Here is a 20945-nt window from a genome sequence, read left to right as displayed (position 1 = left end):
GGCTGAGGAGCTTCTCCAGCCTCGTTAGGGGAAGGGGAGCCTAGCAAACGAGCAGCTAATGAGGAAGGGAAGGCGAAGTGAAGCCGAGCCCATGCCCTCCCCAAGGGAAGGAATCAGACTGAACCACCTGCGCGTCCTGCCCAAACTGCTCCGGTTATCTTGCAGCACCAGCAGCACCCAGACACCATGGAGGCAGCTACAGCATCAGGACTTTGAGTAATTTTTAAACAATTAAAATAAAAACGGGTCATAGGGGACATCTTCCAAGAGTTGGTCTTCTACCCAGGTACCTGGTGGCTCAGTTCTGACTTCACCCCGTGCGCTCACTCCCTCCTACCTCTCCTCTGAGCCACCCACGATCACGTTTCTCGTGATCTGCACCTTACTCGGGCCCGATTACCAGGTCCTCAAGGCCCCTTCCTGCCATCCCACAGGAGGTGGAGGTGCCAGAGAGCTTGGAGAAACATCTGAACTCCGTGTGTCTCATTCGTTTTGCTTGCAGAGGAAGGGGATGAGAGGTTATGCGAGGATGAGACACTTTGGTCACGGAGTTTAAGGTGGATCCACCCCATGGCGTGCTTGTACCCTGCCCTTTCAACACCGGTGTCCCACAGAGGGCTGCATAAACACCCCAAAAAGCCTCCTTCCCCCCAGTCCTTTTCCTGTGCTTTTTTGCCAGAAATGTTCTGGTTTTTTTTCAGTACTAAGCTCACCCCCTTTTGCCACCTCCTTCCCATGCGCTCAGCTCCCTGAACTCCACTTGAGCTTACCGGAGCATCAAATCCCAGATGCAGCCTTCCAGTAAAACCAAGAGGAAACACAGAGCAAAACGACCAACTTCACTAAGCAAATACAAGGTGCACAGCTTTATTTACTCTACTTTTTTTTTAATCAGGAAGCTAAAAGGAAGCACAGCTGCGACCCTGCCGAGGCAGCTCCGCCTGTGCCCGAGCGCGCGGAGCACAGCTGCCGTCTCACCTAGCCAGCCCCTGCCGCAAGCACAGCACGTGGAGCACGAATGGAGGACAAAAACACGACACTGGGACAAGCCGAGCCTCTGCAAAGCCCAAGGGGTGCACGGTAGAGAAAAGCACTCTCTGGTCTGGCAGTGACACTAACATTAATTCCAGCTCTGTGGTAAAACGCTTCGGTGCCAGAGAAAACGCAGTACCACGGAACAAGACAACTGCAGCAGCCCCAGGAAGGAAAGATGGTGAATAAATTAGGTGAAGCGGTTTCTCCTTATATAATGGGCAAGGAACAGCTGCTAGGAGCAACAGTAGGAGGTGTGTAGGAGGGAGATGGTAAGACAAGAGTTGGAAAAGGAAAAGGAAAGGGAAAGGGAAAAGGAAAGGGAAAAGGAAAGGGAAAAGGAGGACAGACAGACGCCTGGGGACAGAGGGCATGCAGCCAGGAGGGCAGGGGAGACTGGGAGAGACCAGGGCTCAAGCAGTGCTGGTGGAGGGGAAGGCTGGCGTGGACAGGAGTGCTTCAGGAAGGTAAAGATGAGGAAGAGGAGGGACGTCCACAGAGACAGGGCTGAGAAGGAGAGAGGGGTTTGGAGGGAGAAGGAGGCCCACAGTGAGGGAGAGTTTGCAGGGACAAGTGAGAGGCACTCCAGGACTGGCATGAGGTATGCTTTGCTATTGCTCTGAATGCTGTAAACATTTTGGTTTTGTGTCTATCGGTGAACATTCAGTTCAGTTGGATACATGTGCTCTTATGGGTAATTGGAAGCCTAGCAGAATTGTACATCTCCTATCACTAGTCGAACTTACACAAGAGGCAAACACAACACCGCTAAAAATCTCGTTTTATGTCGTTTATGCCTAATTCTCCTATTTTAACATGCACATCTAGGTCTCAGAATAGCTTCTCTAGAAGGAGACACTAAGTAACGTATAGGTGAATTCACATGCACTCTCAGCACCCACACCCATGTACACACACACCTCCTGTGCTCACACCAGCAGGACTTTGCCCCTCACGCTTTCCCAGCGTGGAGGGCAGGGACCCATTGGTACATTAACAAGTACAATAAAATGATGGAAATAATCCCAAACCTGGCCCAAGCAGGAGAAGGAAACTCAGAGCAGATTCGGGTTCCGCATCTGCTTCTGGACTGAACGACGGCTGGAGTTTATGGAGTAGGGAAAAGCAATTTGTAAAATTCTTCTTCCCTTTTGCTGTCAAAGGACTTAAGAGCTGGCTGGATACACGCCAGCAGAAACACTGAATAAAAAGAGCTGAGTGAAACGTTTTTTTTTCCCCTCTCTTCATATGCTGGCACTCTCTGACATTACTTGAAGTGGGAGCACGTTTTTGGAGGTGTGTGCTTGTGGAGAGGGAAAATGGGGTTTGTAAGTTCTGAATATCCCTTTCACATCAGTAAGAGATGAATCAAAGGTAGGATATTTGTCCTCGATGGGGATTAGTCATCACTCAGTGCTTTCCGAAGCTTTGGCTCTGTCATTATTTCCTTCATCAGCCCCTGGTTTAAGAGGAAGAGATATAAGTTGCCTATTTTAATTCACTTCAGCCTGACATTTGACATAAAAGAAGCAACTGGTGCCAATTTCTTATTAAAATAACAATAATAAATTACTTTAAATAACTAGGCTGCTTTCCTGCAGGAGAGACAAACTGTAAGAGCAGGAACAAAAATAACCGTGATAGATTCGTGTGCTTCAGACAACACCTTTGCTCCACTGTATGCTCTAGGACATTTCCTGTCGAGGATATTATCTGGCATCAATTTAAGGGGCAAAACACTCACCCTACACCAGCCGGCAGGAATACAGCTCCTGTTAGCAGTGCCACCTCTGAGTGTGCCTGCTCAAAGCCGTTCCCCAGACAGATGGAGGAAAGAGAGGAGCTTGGTTTTTACAGAGCTTTTGGCTGCTTTGAAGTTTTTTGATGAATTCTGGCACAAAATAAAAGGATGCCAACACCGACTGGAGGAGCCTGTCGGGAGATGTTACCTACTGGGCTTTCTGGAGTCACACTCTGAACAGGACCAGCCTTTGTAGCCATCAGGGAAGCCTGGGAATTGCCCTCACTTCTGATTTTCTTTTCCTTGTCCTTATTCCTAGACAAAAACATCTAATTCTGCTGTTTCCTCATCTCCTGGTCGTCCCTGTGACCCTCTCAGCAACGGGTGCCTGCAGGGCACGTGCTAAAAAGCCTCCGCTGGGATGTGTCAGCTGGCACTAGAGGTCAGCATCATCCAAGCCCACTCAGAAGATGTACCAGGAGCTCTAAGAGAAGCACCCTGGGGCAGTTAATGTGGCCATCTTCCTCCTCTTTAAAAGCAGTAAGTACATTAAAAGCAGAATTACAGCAAAATCCAGGGCCCACCTTTCTTCCCCTGCAGACATTGCTCTTTGCTCCCACTCTCAAACAGGCAGCGAGTAAGTTTGCACGAAGCTGCCACGGTGAAATTTGCACAGTGATGTTTAGGCTTTGGGCTCTGTCCCCCTGCATTACGGACCTCATGCATCTCATCAACAGCTTCAGAAGTCAAGGGGCTGTGCAGCCAAGTCCAAGTGTGGCCGCAGGATGCCACCTTGAGACGATCTTTGCCTACAAAACTGCAGGAGAGCTCTAGAGTTGAGCAGCCAGGTTTTGAAAAGCAGGTTTCCCCGCTGAACAGAAATTTTGCTTTTGTACTGTATTTAGAATTTAGTGTCTTAGAGACCACAGGAACGCATCTCCAGAACAAAACAAACACACTCATCATCCCTATCATAATCCTACACCCATCCATCCTAACATCCTGCACAGCAGCCTTACAAAAAGCCTCAAAACCTGCTAACGTAGGGATAGTAACTTCTAATATCCAAGCAGACCTTTTGCATCTTGTTCCAAACATTATGCATAGTTTCAGAATTCAGACTACCCAGTTTACACCAGATCACATTTACATCTTTATCACCAGCTATCTGATGTATCAAACCTACCCACCACAATAAACCAGAACATGGGTTTACCAACCTCTGATCTGTGGATGACTCCAAGGAGAGAAGGAAAAGATCCATGAGGTCCCTTTCCAGACCTTCCTAAAACTAAGAAAACAGACCTCTGGTCTGCAGACTTAAACCCACAGACAATCCACTTCCCCTCTAGAAAATATCGCAAGAATCTGACAGCTGATAAACTGGGAAAGCGACGCTGCAGCAATTCAGATGGTAAGAATTACAGTACAGAGGTGGTGTTACACAACTGACATCTGCACAGAGCTCTCTCCTGCAGCTGGCTGTCCAGGCTGTGGGAATAGGGCCAAAGCACGCCTTGCACACTACTTCACGCCCAGACACTCGTCCTGCACCCTGTTTTTAAGCAAGCACCATGCAGCAGGGTCTGTGCCTTTAGAATTTCTTTACATTGCATTGAGCCCACAGTGGACAATCGGTAGGTAACAACAACAGTCAATAATCAGTAAATAACAAAAAGAAGGTTGTGTTTTCACATTACCTCTCCCTGCCATGCGCTGGTGAAGTACTACGATGAGAAACGATGCCTGACACGGCAGATGGATCTTGTGCTTTTCTTACACCTCAGCATGGGGCAGATGGGACATTCAGTCTCCCAGCTCTTTCCCAATGGCTGGCAGTTCGTTCCCAAAAAGCCACTGAGGTGATTAAAGTCTCTGGTGGCCAAAAGCCTCTTTGTGTGAAGTTTTGGTATGGTGCCTAGCACAATGAAGCCTAACAGTGACTGGGGTCCTGAGGCTGAACTATAGTACACATAAATAATATCACTGAAAAACAATCATTTGCACTAGAAGACCAGGTCTAGCAAGAGCTTTTGGGGTTACCTTCCTCATGAAAAAAGCTCAGCTCCTTGACAGTCACACAAAAATAGCATCTAGTCTCCACCCCTGGAAGAAAAGCAGTCAGGGGCATGGAGGGGCTGTGACACGTCAGCTGCTGTGGTATCACGAGGTGTGCAACCAAAATGGGAAGGTGAGCTGAGTTTGCTGACAGTTTCCTCTCCGGGAAGCAGCAAGAATCGTGTGCCTTTGTCTTCTCACTCCCACCCTCTTTTTCTCCTCACAGCCTCAGGATCCAGACCCCAGCAGCCAGTGTGGGGGACGGTGCTTTGGATCGTACTTGGCTACACAAGTTTCAGAGCTGCCCTTAGGGCCCTTCCAAACACAGGGATAGGTGAGAGCCAGTGAGGTGTCTGGAAGGATGGGAAGGTGCAGAGACATTATTTACAGACAAACCAGCATGGTAATTTTAAAGGAAACCTGCCTTCCCAACAGATGACCCCATGACTAGGGAGGATAGGGTTTTGTGCTAGAGAGAGGCAACAACTGCAAGATGCTACTGCTAACCAAAAAAAGCACAGAAACTCAAAAAGTCCTAATTCCACATTCAGATCACACTCTGGAAGCCTCCTCTTCCTCTCCTCCCTCTTTTCTTATCCCCACTGCTTTTAACACCGAGAAAGTTTCACATTTAGACATGGGTAGTTGCTGTTGTAGGAAGCACATGGTTTCCGAGGGCCCCGTCGCTGCTCTAGCTGAGCCTCCTCTGGGTTTGAGATAGCAGGTCTGTGTAAATTTTGGATCTCAGGAACCTGGGATAAGAGTCTTTTTCCATCAGGCTGTGCACCTTCCCCTGAGCTTGGTCAAAGCAAGAGAGGGAGGGCTCCTGCATGTTTCTTCTTGTCAGCTCCCGAGTCTGGAAGTCTATGTTCACCTAGGAGAAACAGCAGAAGAGAGTTTGGTACTGAGTGACTGGTTTGCTTGCTTAAAATGGCACATTTCATCTCAGTGACAGGGCCAAGCACCTACTCTCAGCCATGCCTAAACAGTCCCCCTAACTCTGTGGGGTTTAGTAACCCAGAGTTATAAATCCTGTCCCAAACTTGGAGAAGTTGAACAAGATTTATAATGATCCGAGCACTTCTGAAATCAAGTTACTTTTATTCAGGCTCTCAAGCATGGATTTACGCAGCAAATCTTCTAGAAATGCTAACTTGGCTTAACATACCTCTTCTCCTGCTGACCAAGTTTCCTCTATTCCCTTTTTCTTCACTACACGCCCAATAGAAGGGTGAGTGAACTTTTAGCTGGGTTTAAACTATCAGTATATTCTTATTAAATGTTTTTAAACTCTGTTGTTATAGAATAAATTGTTTGATTTTTCCCATAACAGCTTGATGTTACCATATCTTCAGTAGGGACTTGAAAAAACAAACAGCCCTCATGTTATGACTGCAGCATGTTTGCAAAGCCAACAATACACGTTTTCCTGTTCTCTCTCCCTTGCAAACAGTTAGCGTTTGTTAGGGTTATTGTTTAAAACCGTCTGTTAAGATGTTATTTATCATTATTACCCCAGCGTCCAAACATCAAGCTGTCTAGAAAGTAAAGCTGTCTGCCTTAACCCAGACGACAGAAAGAGAGATCAGCTCCCGATGTCACTTAAAGGTCATTTCACATTCTAGCATGACAACAGGAACAAATTTTAGGGAAGACTCCATCCAACCTGCACTTGTATTTCTAATGCAACGTCAGTCCTGCAGTCCTGAAGATCTCACACAGCTTTTATGAATATCAGCACAAGGTGTTCACACGAGTGCACCCTGAGATGACCACACCACCTGGTGCTTGACAGTGGCTTACAATAATAGCCTTGCTAGCTCCAAGATGGAGTGGAGGCAGCCCTCTTAGAGGGATCCCCTCACAGGCAGCTTTACCTTTATCGTGACAAGCACACATGCTATCAAGCAAGAGAACTGCTGTGGGAGAGCAGGTGCAGCAAGCACTCTCCTGGTTGCATTATTAATACAGCAGCACATCACGACACAGGATCTGACAGTCACATCAGCCTGTCAGTACTTTAAAGAGGACTTGAACAATTCCAGGCTTCAGGTTGTGACTGCGTTTTTTGTTCACCTCCGAGTTATTGCTCGCATCTTTCAGGAGCTCTAATTGAGTTTGGAGTTAGTCAGCAGATAAACACTCTTCCCTGGAGAGTCAACAAGTTAGTCATTCGTGGGATGCTCTTAGACAAAATGTCCTGGGAGAAATGAGCCCAATAGCCTGTTTGGGGATTGATAGTAAATGAGAGGTTCAATGTGCAAAACTCCTAGGAAGCTGGTGGAGGTTCGGAAATGTGGGTTGCAGTTGCCAGTGAACTCACTGGCTATGACTAATTTAGTACCATCAAAGTAGTTACCCTCACCAGGGGATGAGTCACTGCAAGCAGAGGCAGCAGGAGCAGGCAGGATGGTGTTCCCGTAACAGGAAGCATTCTGGCCATCACCTCCAGCAGGGAAGGAAGGAAGAGCTCCCTGCTCCCCCGTGCAGGGGAGCTGGGCCTGTTCCCCGTGCCAGAGGGATGCTCTGCCTGCCCGAGGTGCTGTCCTACCAACCTCTCGAGGAGCCTGCACGTCGATGAACTCCTCAAAGATCCGCTGGGCCTTGGAGGCCAGTTTGGCCGCTGAGCGGGTCTTCTTGAAGTCCTCACAGGCGAGCCAGAACTCGAGGTTTTCCTCGCTGAACTCCGTCTTCAGGAAAGCGCGGAAAGCGGCCAGCCCATCTGCAAGGGGGACAAGGGGAGTTACAATGGAAGGAGAAAGAGGGCATGGAGCACTCTAACAGGCATCCCCCCATCCGTCTACTAGAGGCCATTCAATATTTCTCACAGGCTATGTGACAGCACAGTCCGTGATCCCAGGACTTACTCATAACTCACACGGTTACATCAGCTGGAGTCTCACGAGCTGCCATGAGACCAAACATTCTTCACTGCTATTTTGAAAAATAACTTTTTGCCAGCTAACACGAAAAGGTTTTCTTTGGGGCTGGGATAGCTAACCTTTGAAAAATTCCCCTTGAAATGATACAGTCCAATGATACAGTCTCTTTGCTGCACCGTTTGTGCATATTAATATCCCACTTTGTAACGTCCTATCCGTCATTAAGAAAAGCCTTTAATAAAACATAGCGCCTGTGGACTTGTCTCCTATGCTTTCTGTCACTTTGCTTTACTGCCTTGTGACATATTTTTAGTTATTACTTATACAGAGGAAGGATCTCGGAGAGCCTAACTGTTATAGCTACAATAAAGGGGGAAAGGAGAGGACACAGCGTAATTACTACTTGTCTAGTCGGTGGTAAAAGTGTTCTTATCACTTGCTAATGCTTAGCAATTGTGACATTTCAGTAATGTAATCTGAGTCAGCCGGGACAGATTAGAAATATGGAAAGATTTATTAAGCAATGTGTGCTCTTAAACCCCTGCCTGGGTGTATTTATGGACACAGCTATTGTTTTTTATTTCCTTTCCCTGAATGGCACAAGCAGAGTTGAAATAGCTGAAGGTTTTACACATGCCCTTTCTCCTTTCCTGAGCCTAGGGATAAATTTGGCTCCTAATTTTACTTCTTCCAGTAACATGTTTCTAACTTTTCCCACTCTCTTTCTATAGGGTCTCAGCGTTTGTAGCTCATAAATGGAAACCTCCCCAGTCGGCATTAGCTACTTACTTCCAAGTAAGCACCTAAAAATACTGACAGAACTGGGAATGCGCTCGGCAAGGTCAGACTCAATGAAAGAATGTGCAAGTGCACAGCAGAGATGGACAAAGGTTTTGTAGGACTTGAACTCCTCCTGGCTGCCCTGGCTCTCACAGGGAACGACAGACAAGATATTAGGCCAGGTAGGACCAAACTCCAGGCTAACACTCTCCACTTCAGGCTTCTCAAAGCTCCTTCACTGACAGGCTTGGCAATGCTAACTGCTCCATCAGCACTCTGCACTGCAAAGAGCTGTCGTGGCACAGCAACGAGCAGCTAAAAGAGGAATGTTTCCATCTCAGCTACCCTGGTTTCTTTCTGTCAGCCCCAGGAGGGCGAGGAATGAAAGAATGGCAGTATCGCAGCAATTCATCCTGGTGCCCCTTGGTTAATGCACTTGTAGAAAGAGATGATCGGGGTTTTGGACTGTTACTGTGGGCAAAGCCAGGGCTCTTGCCCAAGAGCACTGCAGAGCAGCTAACAGTGCAAGTTGTGGGTTCAAGACTGGGGGAATAAGGCAACATTAGCCCTCGAGAAGTCTGCAGAACAGAGCTCCAGAGGCATCTCCAGGAGCCGAGTGCCTGTCAGGATCACGCTGCCCCCAGCTGCTCGGAGCATCTGCATGGGTAGATAAACATGGCACAAGAGAGGAATGTTTTAGGGCTTGTTTCCTTCAGGGAACAGGAACCCAGGAGACACAAGGATGTTTCAAAGCCTACGTCCCCTCCCTATTTAACATCGACAAAATTCATACGGATTTTGCGGATGACTTGAGAAGAGAGCAGGGAGCCCTTATGAGAAGAAACGGAGAGGACATCACAGCAGACTGACAATTTCAGAAAGGAGAAAGCACAGAAGGGAAAATGCAGCAGTTCCCTGAGATGTATGCCATTTGGTATATCACGGGCTCGTAGGATGTTTGGTGTTTATTATTCAGGCACCCAAATACACTGTTATGACAACACAACCTCAGCTGTGTGTTCCTGCGGAGATCTTGCTTCCCTGTCCTGATCTTCCCCCGTCGCCTTTCCTCTCCAACAGCCCCAGAGCCCCGGCACTGACAGAGGATCACTTGCCAAAAATAGCAGCTGTGCAGGGCAAATATAATATCTGCAGAATGTAATATCTGCTAAAACAAGTGGACTTCATGATTGATGAGATGAGAAAGGCCTTTGCTTCAGCCCTGCCCCAGAGAGCAGCCGCGGCAGCTGGGACCAGGAGGTTTCCACATGCTCTGCCTCCCGCTCTCATGTCAATCAGCTCCTTTTTATCTCGAAGTAAGTTTAGACAGACGATATATAAATAATTGTATCTGGCTGTTCTCCACTTTTTTATATATATATTTCTGTCATCTCCTCCTCACAGCCCGAGGGGAGCTGGAAAGGATCAAGCCAGACCTGGGAGGACCTTGCAGAGGAGGCCCTGGATGCAGGAGAGGTCATCCTCAACTTGAGGCTGCCTCGCTCTCCGCAGATTCGCCCTTAGCCTTTGACTCTCTGCCAGCACTTACAGCTGGGGCTGGCAGTCAGAGTTCAGCCTCGGCGATGGAAGCCCAGATGACCGCACAGCAGTAAATCGCTGCCAGGCTGCCCACGAGTTTATCGTGGAACAAGGACAGATCTAATGGAAAGGGCAGGAGGGCAACGAGGTAGGGGACCGGCGCCACCTGAGCTGGAATGTGACCTGGATGTTGACTTTTATGTCCTGTACATGAAGACTACCAAGGAAGCATCCATCCCTCACCAATGATTCTACGGTATCTTTAGAGATCTCGTGGGATATCCCGAAAACACGCAGCTGAAAGGCATGGCTGCTCAAGAAACAGACACCGTGGTGTAAATGTACAGCCTTCCAATACAGCTGTTGGATACTTACTCAGGATTTTGACTCAAAAGAGTGGTGAGTCTTGCTTGAAGCCAACGGATTTTATTACTTTCAGCAGGGCAGATAGGATGATGGCAAAGAAATAGAGCTCTTCCACCTGGGTGTCAGGAGTCAGAAGGAGGAGCAGAGGAACATTTGCTTTAGAGTTTTGCAGTGTGAATAGCCTTAAAAGGACCAGGCTCTGCTCTCTAGAGCAGATAAAAAAAAATTTGTGATTTAGAGGGGAACTACCAGGCAGATCAACAACTACATGAGGTCTCAGATGTTCCTGAAACCTCACTCAGACATTATCCTTTGGGCTGTGGAGAGAGGTTTCTTTACAGAAAGAAAAGACGTGGAGGAAGGGACTTAACTGGCTTGCAAAAAATACAGTACAAGTCTTAACTAAATCAGGCGTCAGCAACATGAGGAAGAGCTGAGATTAATAGCTTAAATCATTCAGGCAGACAGTTTAATAACCAAGGATCTAGCCACTGTCAGAGTAAAAAAGCTATCAACAATCATTTATTTAATGCATGCATTGCACACCATCAGGGCCATCAGCACGTCATGTAGGAAATAAAGAGAGTCCTTATGGCTGGTAGATGGATGGATTAGCTCTGTGCAATATTTTGGGTCCAGGGCTGAAGAGACAGGGCCACAATGTTCTGCATAGCATATGTACGTGCTCTCCCTGCTGCTTAGCATTGCTTTGGTGAATGTTAGCTGCCTGTCACTAGCACAATGCTAATGCTAATGCTGTTCTGGCTTAGAAAGAACTGGGAGTAGGAAGGGATATTCCTATGCTGTGTGGGAAGAGCAGCAACGTATAGACAACAGGAGGAGGAGGAGGACAATAAAATTTGGGCAGAAGAGCACAGAGATCACAAAAAAAAATAATAAATTGTAGATGGCAAAAAAAGTCATCCTTGAGATAAAAATGGAAATTCAGCGCAAAGGTTTTCCATGTCAGATGCTTCGCTGGAAACTGACTAAGGGTTGAGGACAGACTGTCCTGCCGGATTCTGGACAAATGACAGGCCATGTGTCCAGCCCCGCGAGGGATGCAGAATGAGACATGCCATTGCTTGGATCTCCCTCCGGCAGCCTGTCAAAAGGAATCTCCATCTGGCTGACCAGACTGTACCTCCTGGGCACGGGTACAGCAGGGGGATTACTCCTCCGTTACTCACACACATACGCACACTCTGCGGACCACGTAAAGCTCCGGTTCCCTGGGAGCCATCACTAATCCAACACTGGCTCAACAGGGGAAAAGATGCCAAAATCTAGCATGTTAAAACCTCTGCTTTTGCCCCTTAGCACCCAAGGAAGCATGCTACATGCAGCCCTGCCTCTCACTTGCTCAAAACCCAGCTGCAAAGCAAGATCAAACTCCTCTCCTGCTGTCTGCCACGCTCACAAGCCCAGACCCAAGGGAACACCGCTGTGCTTGGAGATACGTTTCTTGCAACGAGCTCAGACAAGGCTCCTGCTCTAGAAAGAAAGGGGATTGACTGGCTGACCCTACGGTTTCAAGTTGATTTGCTTCACCCATTAGCAAGAGCGAGTCAGATATCATTGCACTGACCTACTTGTCTTGGAGCTGCCAGTGAAGCTGAGCTGTGCTGTATCCTACAATTTGGCACTGGCACTCTAACAGGGCAGGGCTGAGGGATGCTGAAGTCCCAATGCCAGAGCAAAAGGAAGGTGAGGGTGTGACTGGGAGAGCCCGAATTGCGCCACCTTCCCTACCTGCAATCTCTTGCCAATGTCAATGCAATTATTTTTTTAAAGTGCTGGGAACTAAACAATCTGAATCAGACCACTCTCTTTACAAAAAAGAGCACTGCCCAGCCTGGGAATCTCTGAAAACATGCAGTTGCTTCAAGATCCATGGCTTTTCAATACTCCACTCAAGGTACTGACATAAAGGATCAGGATCAAACAGTATCTACAGAGTTCATTCAGTAAAACAACAGGGGAACAGTGGAAGGGGCGCCTAAGGGCCATCACACTTAAGGAATATTTGACAAAAATAAGCATAACATTCTCCATAAAGTTTGTGTAATGCATAGTACCTGTTCAGACCACTTCCACTTGAAGACCTTTTGGAGATTCAGGAAAATGGGAAGTGAAAGAGCAAAAGTTGTCTGTCTCTCTCATACAGCTGCTATACCCAGCTCCCAAGTACAACTTGTGCACTGATTTTCCTGAAAGAATGGGATGATTGGAAAGAACCCCAAACCACTGTAACGTCTGACTGTGAAGGAAAGCACCACTCAATTCCCTGAAATCAGCATCACAATCTCCCTTCCAAAACAGACAAACTGTCCATCTAGTGAAGAAAGAATTCATGACAGATGTGTCAAGCAGAAGCGGTCTACCTGTTAATGCTAGAAACCACAGGGGAAATTCTCCGTGAGCCCAGCTGGTGCTTAGCCCATGCCCTGAAGCATGAATGGGAATTTTCCCTGGCTAATATTTTTCACCTGGGCAGTCATAGTGAAATTAGACTGATACAGTTCTGTCCTTCTCCTGGCACTAGAAATAGGACACAAGCTGGCAGCTGTACTACAGACAGATGCAGGCAGGACAGGCACTGCTTTTCTTACTCTGAAATTTTGGTCTGACACATCACAAGAGTCCCTTACCCTCTCTAACATCAGCTCATGTTTACTAGCATGCTTCTAATAGCATAAATGCAGCTGGTTTATTTTCATAACAATTTAACAATTCTGTGCTTTGGATGCAAGTATACACAAGTGAAAACAATGATTTTACAATTCCTTCTAAGCACATATGATGCATATCTTCTCTCCTTTAAACCAGTGTAACTAAAATAACACTTGTGTTTAAACAGAGCTTTCTGTATTTGCATCATTATAACCAAATGCAGGCTTTGTCTGCAGACTAGCTATTCCAGAAGCTTCAGGTCAGAGCTGATGTGATATATTTTTTTAGAAAGTGGTTTATTAAACAACAATTTTTTGTCACTAATCACCAGGCAATGTCAACGTGACTGCTGAGAAGGAAAAAGCAGCTCAATTTAAATTTTAAAAATCACCTTCTGTTGCTATTAGGAACTATATATTTTTCACTAGGTGTCAAAGAGTTCCCAGAATTACTTCCAGTTCTAGAGACAGCCTTATAGAATCCTTCCTAATTTATTAATATTATATTCTTATGGATGCTGTTGGATGAAGTAATCGAACTAAGGTTTGATTTAGCATTCCCAGCACTCAGCTGAAGAGGGAACAATCTGTATATAACTTCAGTACAGAGAGTGAGACTTCGCTGGCTCTTGTAATCGAAGCACTTTTGTTATACTCTGTATCTAAGTAAGAAAATTCTGACCTTAATACTGTTGAACCAGGAACAAGGGCTTGATTTTAAAGACAGAACTGTACCACTGATGTGAATATCCTGTCCTCTTCCACTTCCCATCCTCCAGGCACCCATGATTCTTTTGTGCATTTTTCCCTTCTTGTTTTGAATTTTGACAAAAGAAATGTTCCCTCTTAGCCATACCCAGCTACATCTTTTTCTTTTTTTTTTTTTTTTTTTTTTTCTACCGGCTGCAAGAGCAATGATCTCAACAAGATACTGCTGCTAAAATTATATATTGCTTTTTCTGCCTTGGACAGCCAGCTTGTTTAAAGTTGTCACGTAATTCTCTGCCAAAACTGTTGTCATCTTAGCAGAAATACAGAAAAACTGCACTTCTTTGAAAACAATATGATTCTACACTGATATTTTAAAATGCAAGTCCCTCAAAACCTGAACCACTAAGAAAGTCAGACATTTCCATATTGCAATAAAATAGTTCACCACCTACACTGACTTCTCCCCAACCTCGATTTGCTCATTTTATTCTCGAATACAAACACCTTAATGAGCCTATACTGTGAACTTCGCAGCCTTGTTTACAATTTGTCAGCATGAATATGTCGGTGAAGCAGAATAACAGAATAATATATTCTGAACAGAACTGATATGATTGATCTATTGAATGGAGTGAGGTGTGCTGATTATATGTTTGCATAATGTTCCTTGATGTGAAACTTTCAGGTTTGGTTCAGTAGCTATAAATTAGATCCAGTTAAGTGCTACCATGCGTGATTTCTCCAGTAAGTACTGCTACAGAGTGAGGTGTTTGAGGTTACTGAGCTACATACTAGATTTTCCCCTAAAATCAATTAGAGTAATCAGTCAAAAAAAATCAGGAGACGGCTCTGAGAATTTCAGCTGTGTTGACTTGAATTAGAATATTCTGCAAGGCGCTCACATCAATAGGAATGGGATGTTACGGTCTTCTCGCCACTTAGGTGAAGATAAAATATTAATAGCCCTGCAGTGGAGTGCTAACGAGCAGTGGCAGTGAGTGGGGTCTCAGGGGAAGCCCTCCACTGCTTCCTACAGTGCACTGCTGTGCCCAGCAGTCCTGGCACAGGCTGCACCTCTACACTGTGCAGCTGCAAAGCAGCTGGAGGCAGAGAGAAGCTAGATGGTGTCACAGATCCTGGGGAGCTTTAGTGAGCTGAGAACCCATCACTGTTTGTGCAGAAAGGCTGAACCCAGGTGTACCTGCCAAGGAAGGTACACACAGCCACAGTCTTGGAGCCCTGCCTCCAGAGGAACTGGAAAAAGCTAGAGCTGGGGCTGCTGGCTTCATCAGCTGTGACTGCACAGTCAGTGAAGAGCAAATTCAGGAAGGGAACCCACAGAAACGCACTCCCTCACCTTCTCACCAGTGGAGAAATCCTGCCCATGAGTTACCGTGACTGCTTCTGTGCCATCAGTGTGTAATTTTCCTCAGTTATAAACAGTATCTGGGGTACAGGGTGACATGAGGAGGGGGAGGATTGATAGAATTTGATCTCTACTCACATTTATGGGATAAAAGGACATCAAAGGAGTCTGCCCATCTTGTTGCTTCTTCTGTTGATAGTCTTCTGAAAGAAAGGAAGGGGCAAATTACAGACAACCCACGGCTGCTGGTTCCCTCCAGAGCTGCTTGACAAGGACACCAAAGAAGGCTGGAATTCTCACCAAACTTTGCTTATCTACAGTGTAGAGGTCTCCAAGTGAGCAAGTCACCCTGGGTTCCCTTCAGAGTCAGCAGGGAGATGCCATGGGACTTGCAGGGTTCTCTCCATCTCCTCTTCAGGTAGGTGGCTAAAATAAGCCCAATGAATTGTGCCCAAAAAGGGACTGATTTTTCCTCATCGACTCTAAGCAGAGGCCCAGGGAACAAGTTCAGATGTAGACATTTACATTGTAAATGTCAAAAGTTAAGTGAAATGAAACCCACACCTGCAGCAGTGTTTGTTTCTCTCTCCTGACTTCAAGGGGAAGGTTAGACTCTTAGCTCAGATGTAAGCAGTGACTTGTGATCAGATGAATTACATCCCACTCAGGGCTCTGGATTGTCTGAAGTACCTACTTTAAGTGCTGTGCAAACTGATTCAGGACATTTTGGTAGTGTTTAATAACAAGACTTCGCCAAGGAGGACTGTGACCTGAAATTGCTGCTCACCTCGTGTGCAAAGTCAACTGCTCAGACTTTGATTTGCGATGACAGAGGGATATCTTATGTGCTCAGACATCTGCAGATACATCCCATGTAAAGCAGCTGGGACAGTGTGCATGTCCTGTCTTAATGAAGAGCTTGTATCACTGATTTAGGCATTTTCCAGTATCGTTTCTGCTCTATCAGGTTTTTGTGTTTTCCTCCTTTCCTTGTGGCTAAAAAGAACTATGCAAAGCTCATACAGCGTACAGTGAAAGGCGGGTGGTACTAGAGGGGGTGGTGGGCAGGGAGGGGAAGGACAGAAGTGGGGATGGGGTGGGATGCTGCAGCTATACTCACTTCAAAGCCCGGTTGGGCTTGTCCGGAAGAATAGCTGTGAAATCATTATATGAGTCTGATTTGTGAGACAGGCAGCCCAGGCGAGTCCTCATCCCTCTGTTCCTGTGGTCGATATGGGGGAGCAGGGGTGTGAGCAGGGGAAAACCAAAGAAGACGATTAAAAGTCTAGCCAGAGTGGCAAAACAGAAACAAGAAAAAAAAAAAGAAAAAAAAAACTCCTCAGCAGCTCTGCACCTAGTCAGACCTGTGTCCCTGGCTCCCTCATCTGCAGAAGGGATTCTGAAGCATCTCCAGTAAGATGCTAAGCAGATGCTAGGGGTGGACACAGCACTAGAGCAGCTGAAAGCTCACCCACACCAGTCACTCAGCTGGTCTGACTGGCAAAAAGGTTTGAAAGGCTGCACTTTGGGACAGTTGCTTGCAAAGACCTGCTCTCGGCAGGAGTGGGAAGACAGCAAAGGGGAGAAATGCCTGTCGCCACAATCCAGCCACACCAGAACAGCACAAATACCAGTGCTTGAGGGCAGGAGGGGCTGGAGGAAGAGAGGGAGCAAGGCACCTGCAAGGTGAGCCTGCGCTGCAGAGCCACGAGACCCCAGCCAGGATCCCTTTATACTCAGCGTTACATAAGCAGGCTAAAGCTGCCTCTTCCGTGACGGGTTTATCCATGCAGAAAATGGCCTTATTGCTTTTCCCTCTGAATTTCAAAGCGGGCCCAGAGCCTTTGGTGCTCCGCAGGCCCCTCGCCTCCTCGCCAGCCCCTTCCCAGGACGGCCGCCGCAGCATCGCGCCGGGACGGGGAGGATGGGGAAGGAGAGGAAACACGAAGGGAGAGGGAGATGTCACACACACGTTGCACTGGGCTGGCAGTGTCTCCTCTCAAAAACATATAGACGCCGATTACCGGTTTGACACGGTGTCCAGCAGGGCACAGCCTGTTACTTGCCTCTCCAGCCTAAGGGCATCGCTTCTGCTACATTTCCCCCGTGTCGAACGAGGCCACTCTCTGCTCCTGACCACAGGAGGACAATTCAGCGACTGAGTCTGCACTTCTCAGCTGCTGCACCCACTTCTGAGCCAGAGGAAGCCCTTCGCTCAGCCCTGCTGCCAAACAGAAGCCACACACTGTGTGTGGCTGCAGAGGGAAGCACAGGATTTTTTCCCCTTCCATATTCAGTCCTTGCAGAACACTTCAGCACCAGCAACCGAGCCAATCTGTAGCATGCCTGTTTCCCCCTTCTCCTCCCGCCCTTCACAGAGTTTCTATTATTGCACATTTTAATGTAATCTTAAAGCAAATTAAATGTTAATTAAATGCAAGGAGTGTCTCCCTGGCACAGCACAGGCAACTCACGGAATTTGTCAAGCACAAAAACCTGGAGATTTTTAGTGGCAGGAATTGTTGCACAGCCCCAAAATGCAGACCCATGACCGGTGGGCTCAGGATGCTGCGCTGCCTAAACTTCCACCATCAGGGCAGATCCACTGTGTGCAAAGTGTCGCCTTCCTAGCTGAGCCTGCTGGACCTGCTGGCTCAAACTGACACCGAGCCCGCTATGGGATCTTCCTGGTACCTTTCTGATACCTCCTGCCCCCAGCCTTTATCCTCCCTCAGCTGTTTGTTCGAGCCAGCTCAGGAATTTCTCAGCAAGAGGTGTGACACGCATTACCGCAGTGCTGCTCAGATTTCTCTCTGATGCCTGAGATCAAGGGACTGCAGCAGGGAATCACAGCGAACAGGAGACAGAGATGCTGCGCCACAAGCAAGGAGCTTGTCTCTCCCGGAGCACCGATCTCTGGGTCACGGCTCCCAAGACAGGACACAGGAGAAAGAGAGGGAAAATCTGGGGCTGCGGGAGGTGGAGAGGCAAGGGAAGGAGGGAAGAGGGGATGGTACAGCGAGCCCAAAGGCTCACTGGACGAGGCAGACAGCGACAGGATGGGCAGGGGTGAGGAATGCAGCGTGTCTTTTCAGTTACCTCCGTGGGATCAGTAAGGCAGCCATTCAGGCATCCAGTTATAGTTAACCCCTTAACTGGCTGGCTTGGAGAGCAGTCAGGGCTGTTTGCAGGAGACAGGAGTGCGGGAAGGAGGGATATTTACTGTTTCATGTCCCGGCACTTAAAAATATATCAAAGAATCCTCTGCAAAAAAAGGAGGGCCAGTTGTTCTCAACCCATTTGATCCTTGCTTCCTAGAGTGGCAGGTCGATTTTTCAATGGAAGACGTTCAGAGTTGAGAGATGATCACAGAGAAGAGACAGCATTTCCTCCTAAAACCAGGACAGCGGGTTAAGTCCAGCTTCAGGTCTAAAGTGACTTGAGCTTGGCGTCACAGCTCACCATGGAGCAGCAGGACTTGACATTATCGCGCTCATCATTCAACACCTCTGAAGGTCTCTCCCCAACAGGCAGGGCTTCCGGACTGACCTCGCTAAGAAGACCAAACTACCTCTCGTCCCTGTCCCTCCAGGTCATGGCTGATGGTACGGGCCATCACGGCAAAGCTGGCACTGCAAATAAAACAAGAGGAGGACTTCACGCGTCTGCGGATGCTGCTGGTCCTTGCACCGTCACAGGCTCAAGCACTCACACAAAAACATCCCAAAAAAGCATCTCTTCCTCCAGGTGGTGGCAACCCGCGGGAAGCCACAAAGGGGACTCACGGTCTGCAACGGGGAGGGAGGGAGGGAAGGATGAAGGGACAGAGGGCTGGCAGGGTCCCTGGGAGCCTTGGCACACAGCCCGCTGGTCAAACAAATCTCGCATCAGAGAGCGAAGGCGAGGTCCACACCAGCCGGGAAACCGATGGGACAGAGAGCAGGACCGAGCTGCCTGAATAGTGAGCAAAGTGCAAAGGTTTCCTGCCTGCCAGGACAAGGCCGAGCTCCAGATAACCTCCGTGTCCTCCTGCCCAGAGGGAACAACTGAGGAAGCTGGTGAGAGCAGAGACTGTGTGCAAAGGAGCTGGGACCCCGTGCTGCTTGGGCCTGAGGAGATCCCAAAGCTCGGGCTGCCCAACACAACATCCCTTTTAAAACCTGATTACATTAAAAACGCACAAAGCCTCTCCCCAACTAAATTAATGGAACCGGGATTGCACTACATGCCAGTGAGTGCATTTTCTTAATCCCTGCCCTGACCGGCTGCTTCGATGCGCTTTAACTGAAATCAATCCTTGGTAATTCCTTAAGCCCCTTTAAATTTCCTCGTTAACAGTCTCACCCACATGCGGGGCCGCAGCACAGGATCTCCCGGAGTCCCCCAGCCCCTCTTCCCCCCCATCACTCCGAAGTGACAGCTGGAAGCGGAGCTGGGTGCCCGCCGGGTGCCCTCTCCCTCTCACCGTCTCCTCGAGCAGCGTGCTTTTTGGGGTCCTGTTATGAAACAGCTTTCTGCTCGCCTCCGCTCCCACCCGCTCGCCAGCCCACACAGCACAACCCGCGGAGCTGAGCAGCACCGAACTTCCCTGTGCTCCCGAAGTCTGCCTGACTTCAGGGATGCCGAGACCTACATTTCCCCCAAAGGCAGCCGCACGGCGAGGCTGACGTGCCCACGGATATTTCCCTTGATTGCAAATAAAGCCGGTCAATTATGGCTTTATAAATATAATCTGTAGCATGTGGTAAAGGCATCCCAGTGGGGGTCCACAGTGAGGGGGTTTTTACCCCACACTCCATCACTTGCCCTACCTCCCCCTCCTACGAAAGGACCCTGGGTCAAGGGGAATTGCCAGCCTCATCATGGAGGTGCTTTGGGGTTTCTCCTTAGGAGACAAAGGAAGGGGGTGCAATTACAACAATCAAATTATCAGCCCCCTCCAGGAGATCACCTGAGCAGAGATAAAGCAGCCATCCCAATGGAAAAAATTAGCAGCACAAAAAAAAAAAAAAAAAAAAAAAAGAAACAAAACCACCACAACAACCACCCCCAAGGGGCTTTGAGAGATTAAGTCCATCCATTCACATGCAGAGAAAGCCAGCTAAACCCCAACAGGGAGGCACTGCAGCCAGCCAGACACGGCGAAAAGCTACTCACTGCCGTTGACCTGTCCTCTCTGCCGGTGGGTCTTCGCCAACGCTGTGGTCGCGGAGGCTCTGGGGAGAGAACAGAGCAGCCTCTTCAGAGACAACCCCCAGCACAGGGTGAAAGTCACACTCCGACACACCTCCCCTCCCCAGCTCTCCCCGGGCAGCAGCAGCAGCAGTAGCAGCAGCAGGGCTGGGAGCACAGCTCCGTGTCACATCCAGCGAGGGGCTACGAAAGCAGCCTCACCCGGCAGGCTGGGGCTTGGCTCTGCAGCGTTACCGGCTCGCATCGCTCGCTGGCGGAGCTGCCGAGGAGCCCACCTGATCAGCACGTTGCTCTGCATCCCTCCTCGCCCGCCGCCCCGCTGACCTGGCCACGGATCTCCACGGTCCCTGGAGATGGGCGACAGCTCGGCACGGGTGGCGGGTGCCAAGCGCTGGCTGGGAGCATCTGGGGGTGGGTGGGGGGATGCCTGCGAACGCTCTCGCTGTTGTCACCCTCGGTATGTTGGAAGAGAGCAGCCGCCTGCTTTAATCAGCTCCTCTGAGGTTTAGGGGAGGCTGATCGCAGAGCGGCAGGAGTTGCTACGGACAGAAGGGACTGGGGAGTTTAATTAAAGAGCCCCGGTGCCAGCAGGGTCAAATGAAATC

General features: G+C 48.4%; 1 protein-coding gene across 4 annotated transcripts; it reads right to left on the bottom strand.

Annotated features, from left to right (window-relative positions):
- Nucleotides 1-734: 734 nt before the first annotated feature.
- RGS8 (regulator of G protein signaling 8) lies at nt 735-20451 on the bottom strand. 4 transcript variants are annotated; one of them, XR_014318007.1, is made up of 7 exons: nt 20305-20451; nt 18247-18779; nt 16268-16369; nt 15286-15350; nt 7387-7553; nt 4474-5705; nt 735-2491 (listed from the first exon to the last, which is right to left on the bottom strand). XR_014318007.1 is itself a non-coding variant. In XM_082765727.1 (6 exons), exons 2-6 carry the CDS (start codon nt 18270-18272, stop codon nt 5523-5525), a joined length of 543 nt encoding a protein of 180 aa, XP_082621853.1. In that variant the 5' UTR covers nt 18273-18779; nt 20315-20450; the 3' UTR covers nt 735-5522. The 4 variants fall into 4 exon arrangements, 2 of the variants coding, with proteins under 2 accessions (XP_082621853.1, XP_082621854.1); XR_014318008.1 differs by lacking the exon at nt 735-2491 and adding an exon at nt 4040-4064; XM_082765727.1 differs by having other exon boundaries at nt 735-5705; nt 20315-20450.
- Nucleotides 20452-20945: the final 494 nt, after the last annotated feature.

Source organism: Aythya marila (assembly GCF_965140915.1).
Source record: "Aythya marila genome assembly, chromosome: 8".
Taxonomy (NCBI): Eukaryota; Metazoa; Chordata; class Aves; order Anseriformes; family Anatidae; genus Aythya; species Aythya marila.
This window is presented reverse-complemented; position numbering and strand designations above follow the sequence as displayed.

Excerpts from the sequence above, each read along its gene's own strand:
- RGS8 (XM_082765727.1), bottom strand. The coding sequence starts at position 18,272 with ATGGCTGCCTTACTGATCCCACGGAG. Across the intron at positions 7,554-15,285 it reads TGTCCTTTTATCCCATAAAT|ATGGGCTGGCCGCTTTCCGC; the intron begins GTGAGTAGAGAT and ends TCCCCCTTGCAG. Across the intron at positions 5,706-7,386 it reads ACGTGCAGGCTCCTCGAGAG|GTGAACATAGACTTCCAGAC; the intron begins GTTGGTAGGACA and ends TGTTTCTCCTAG.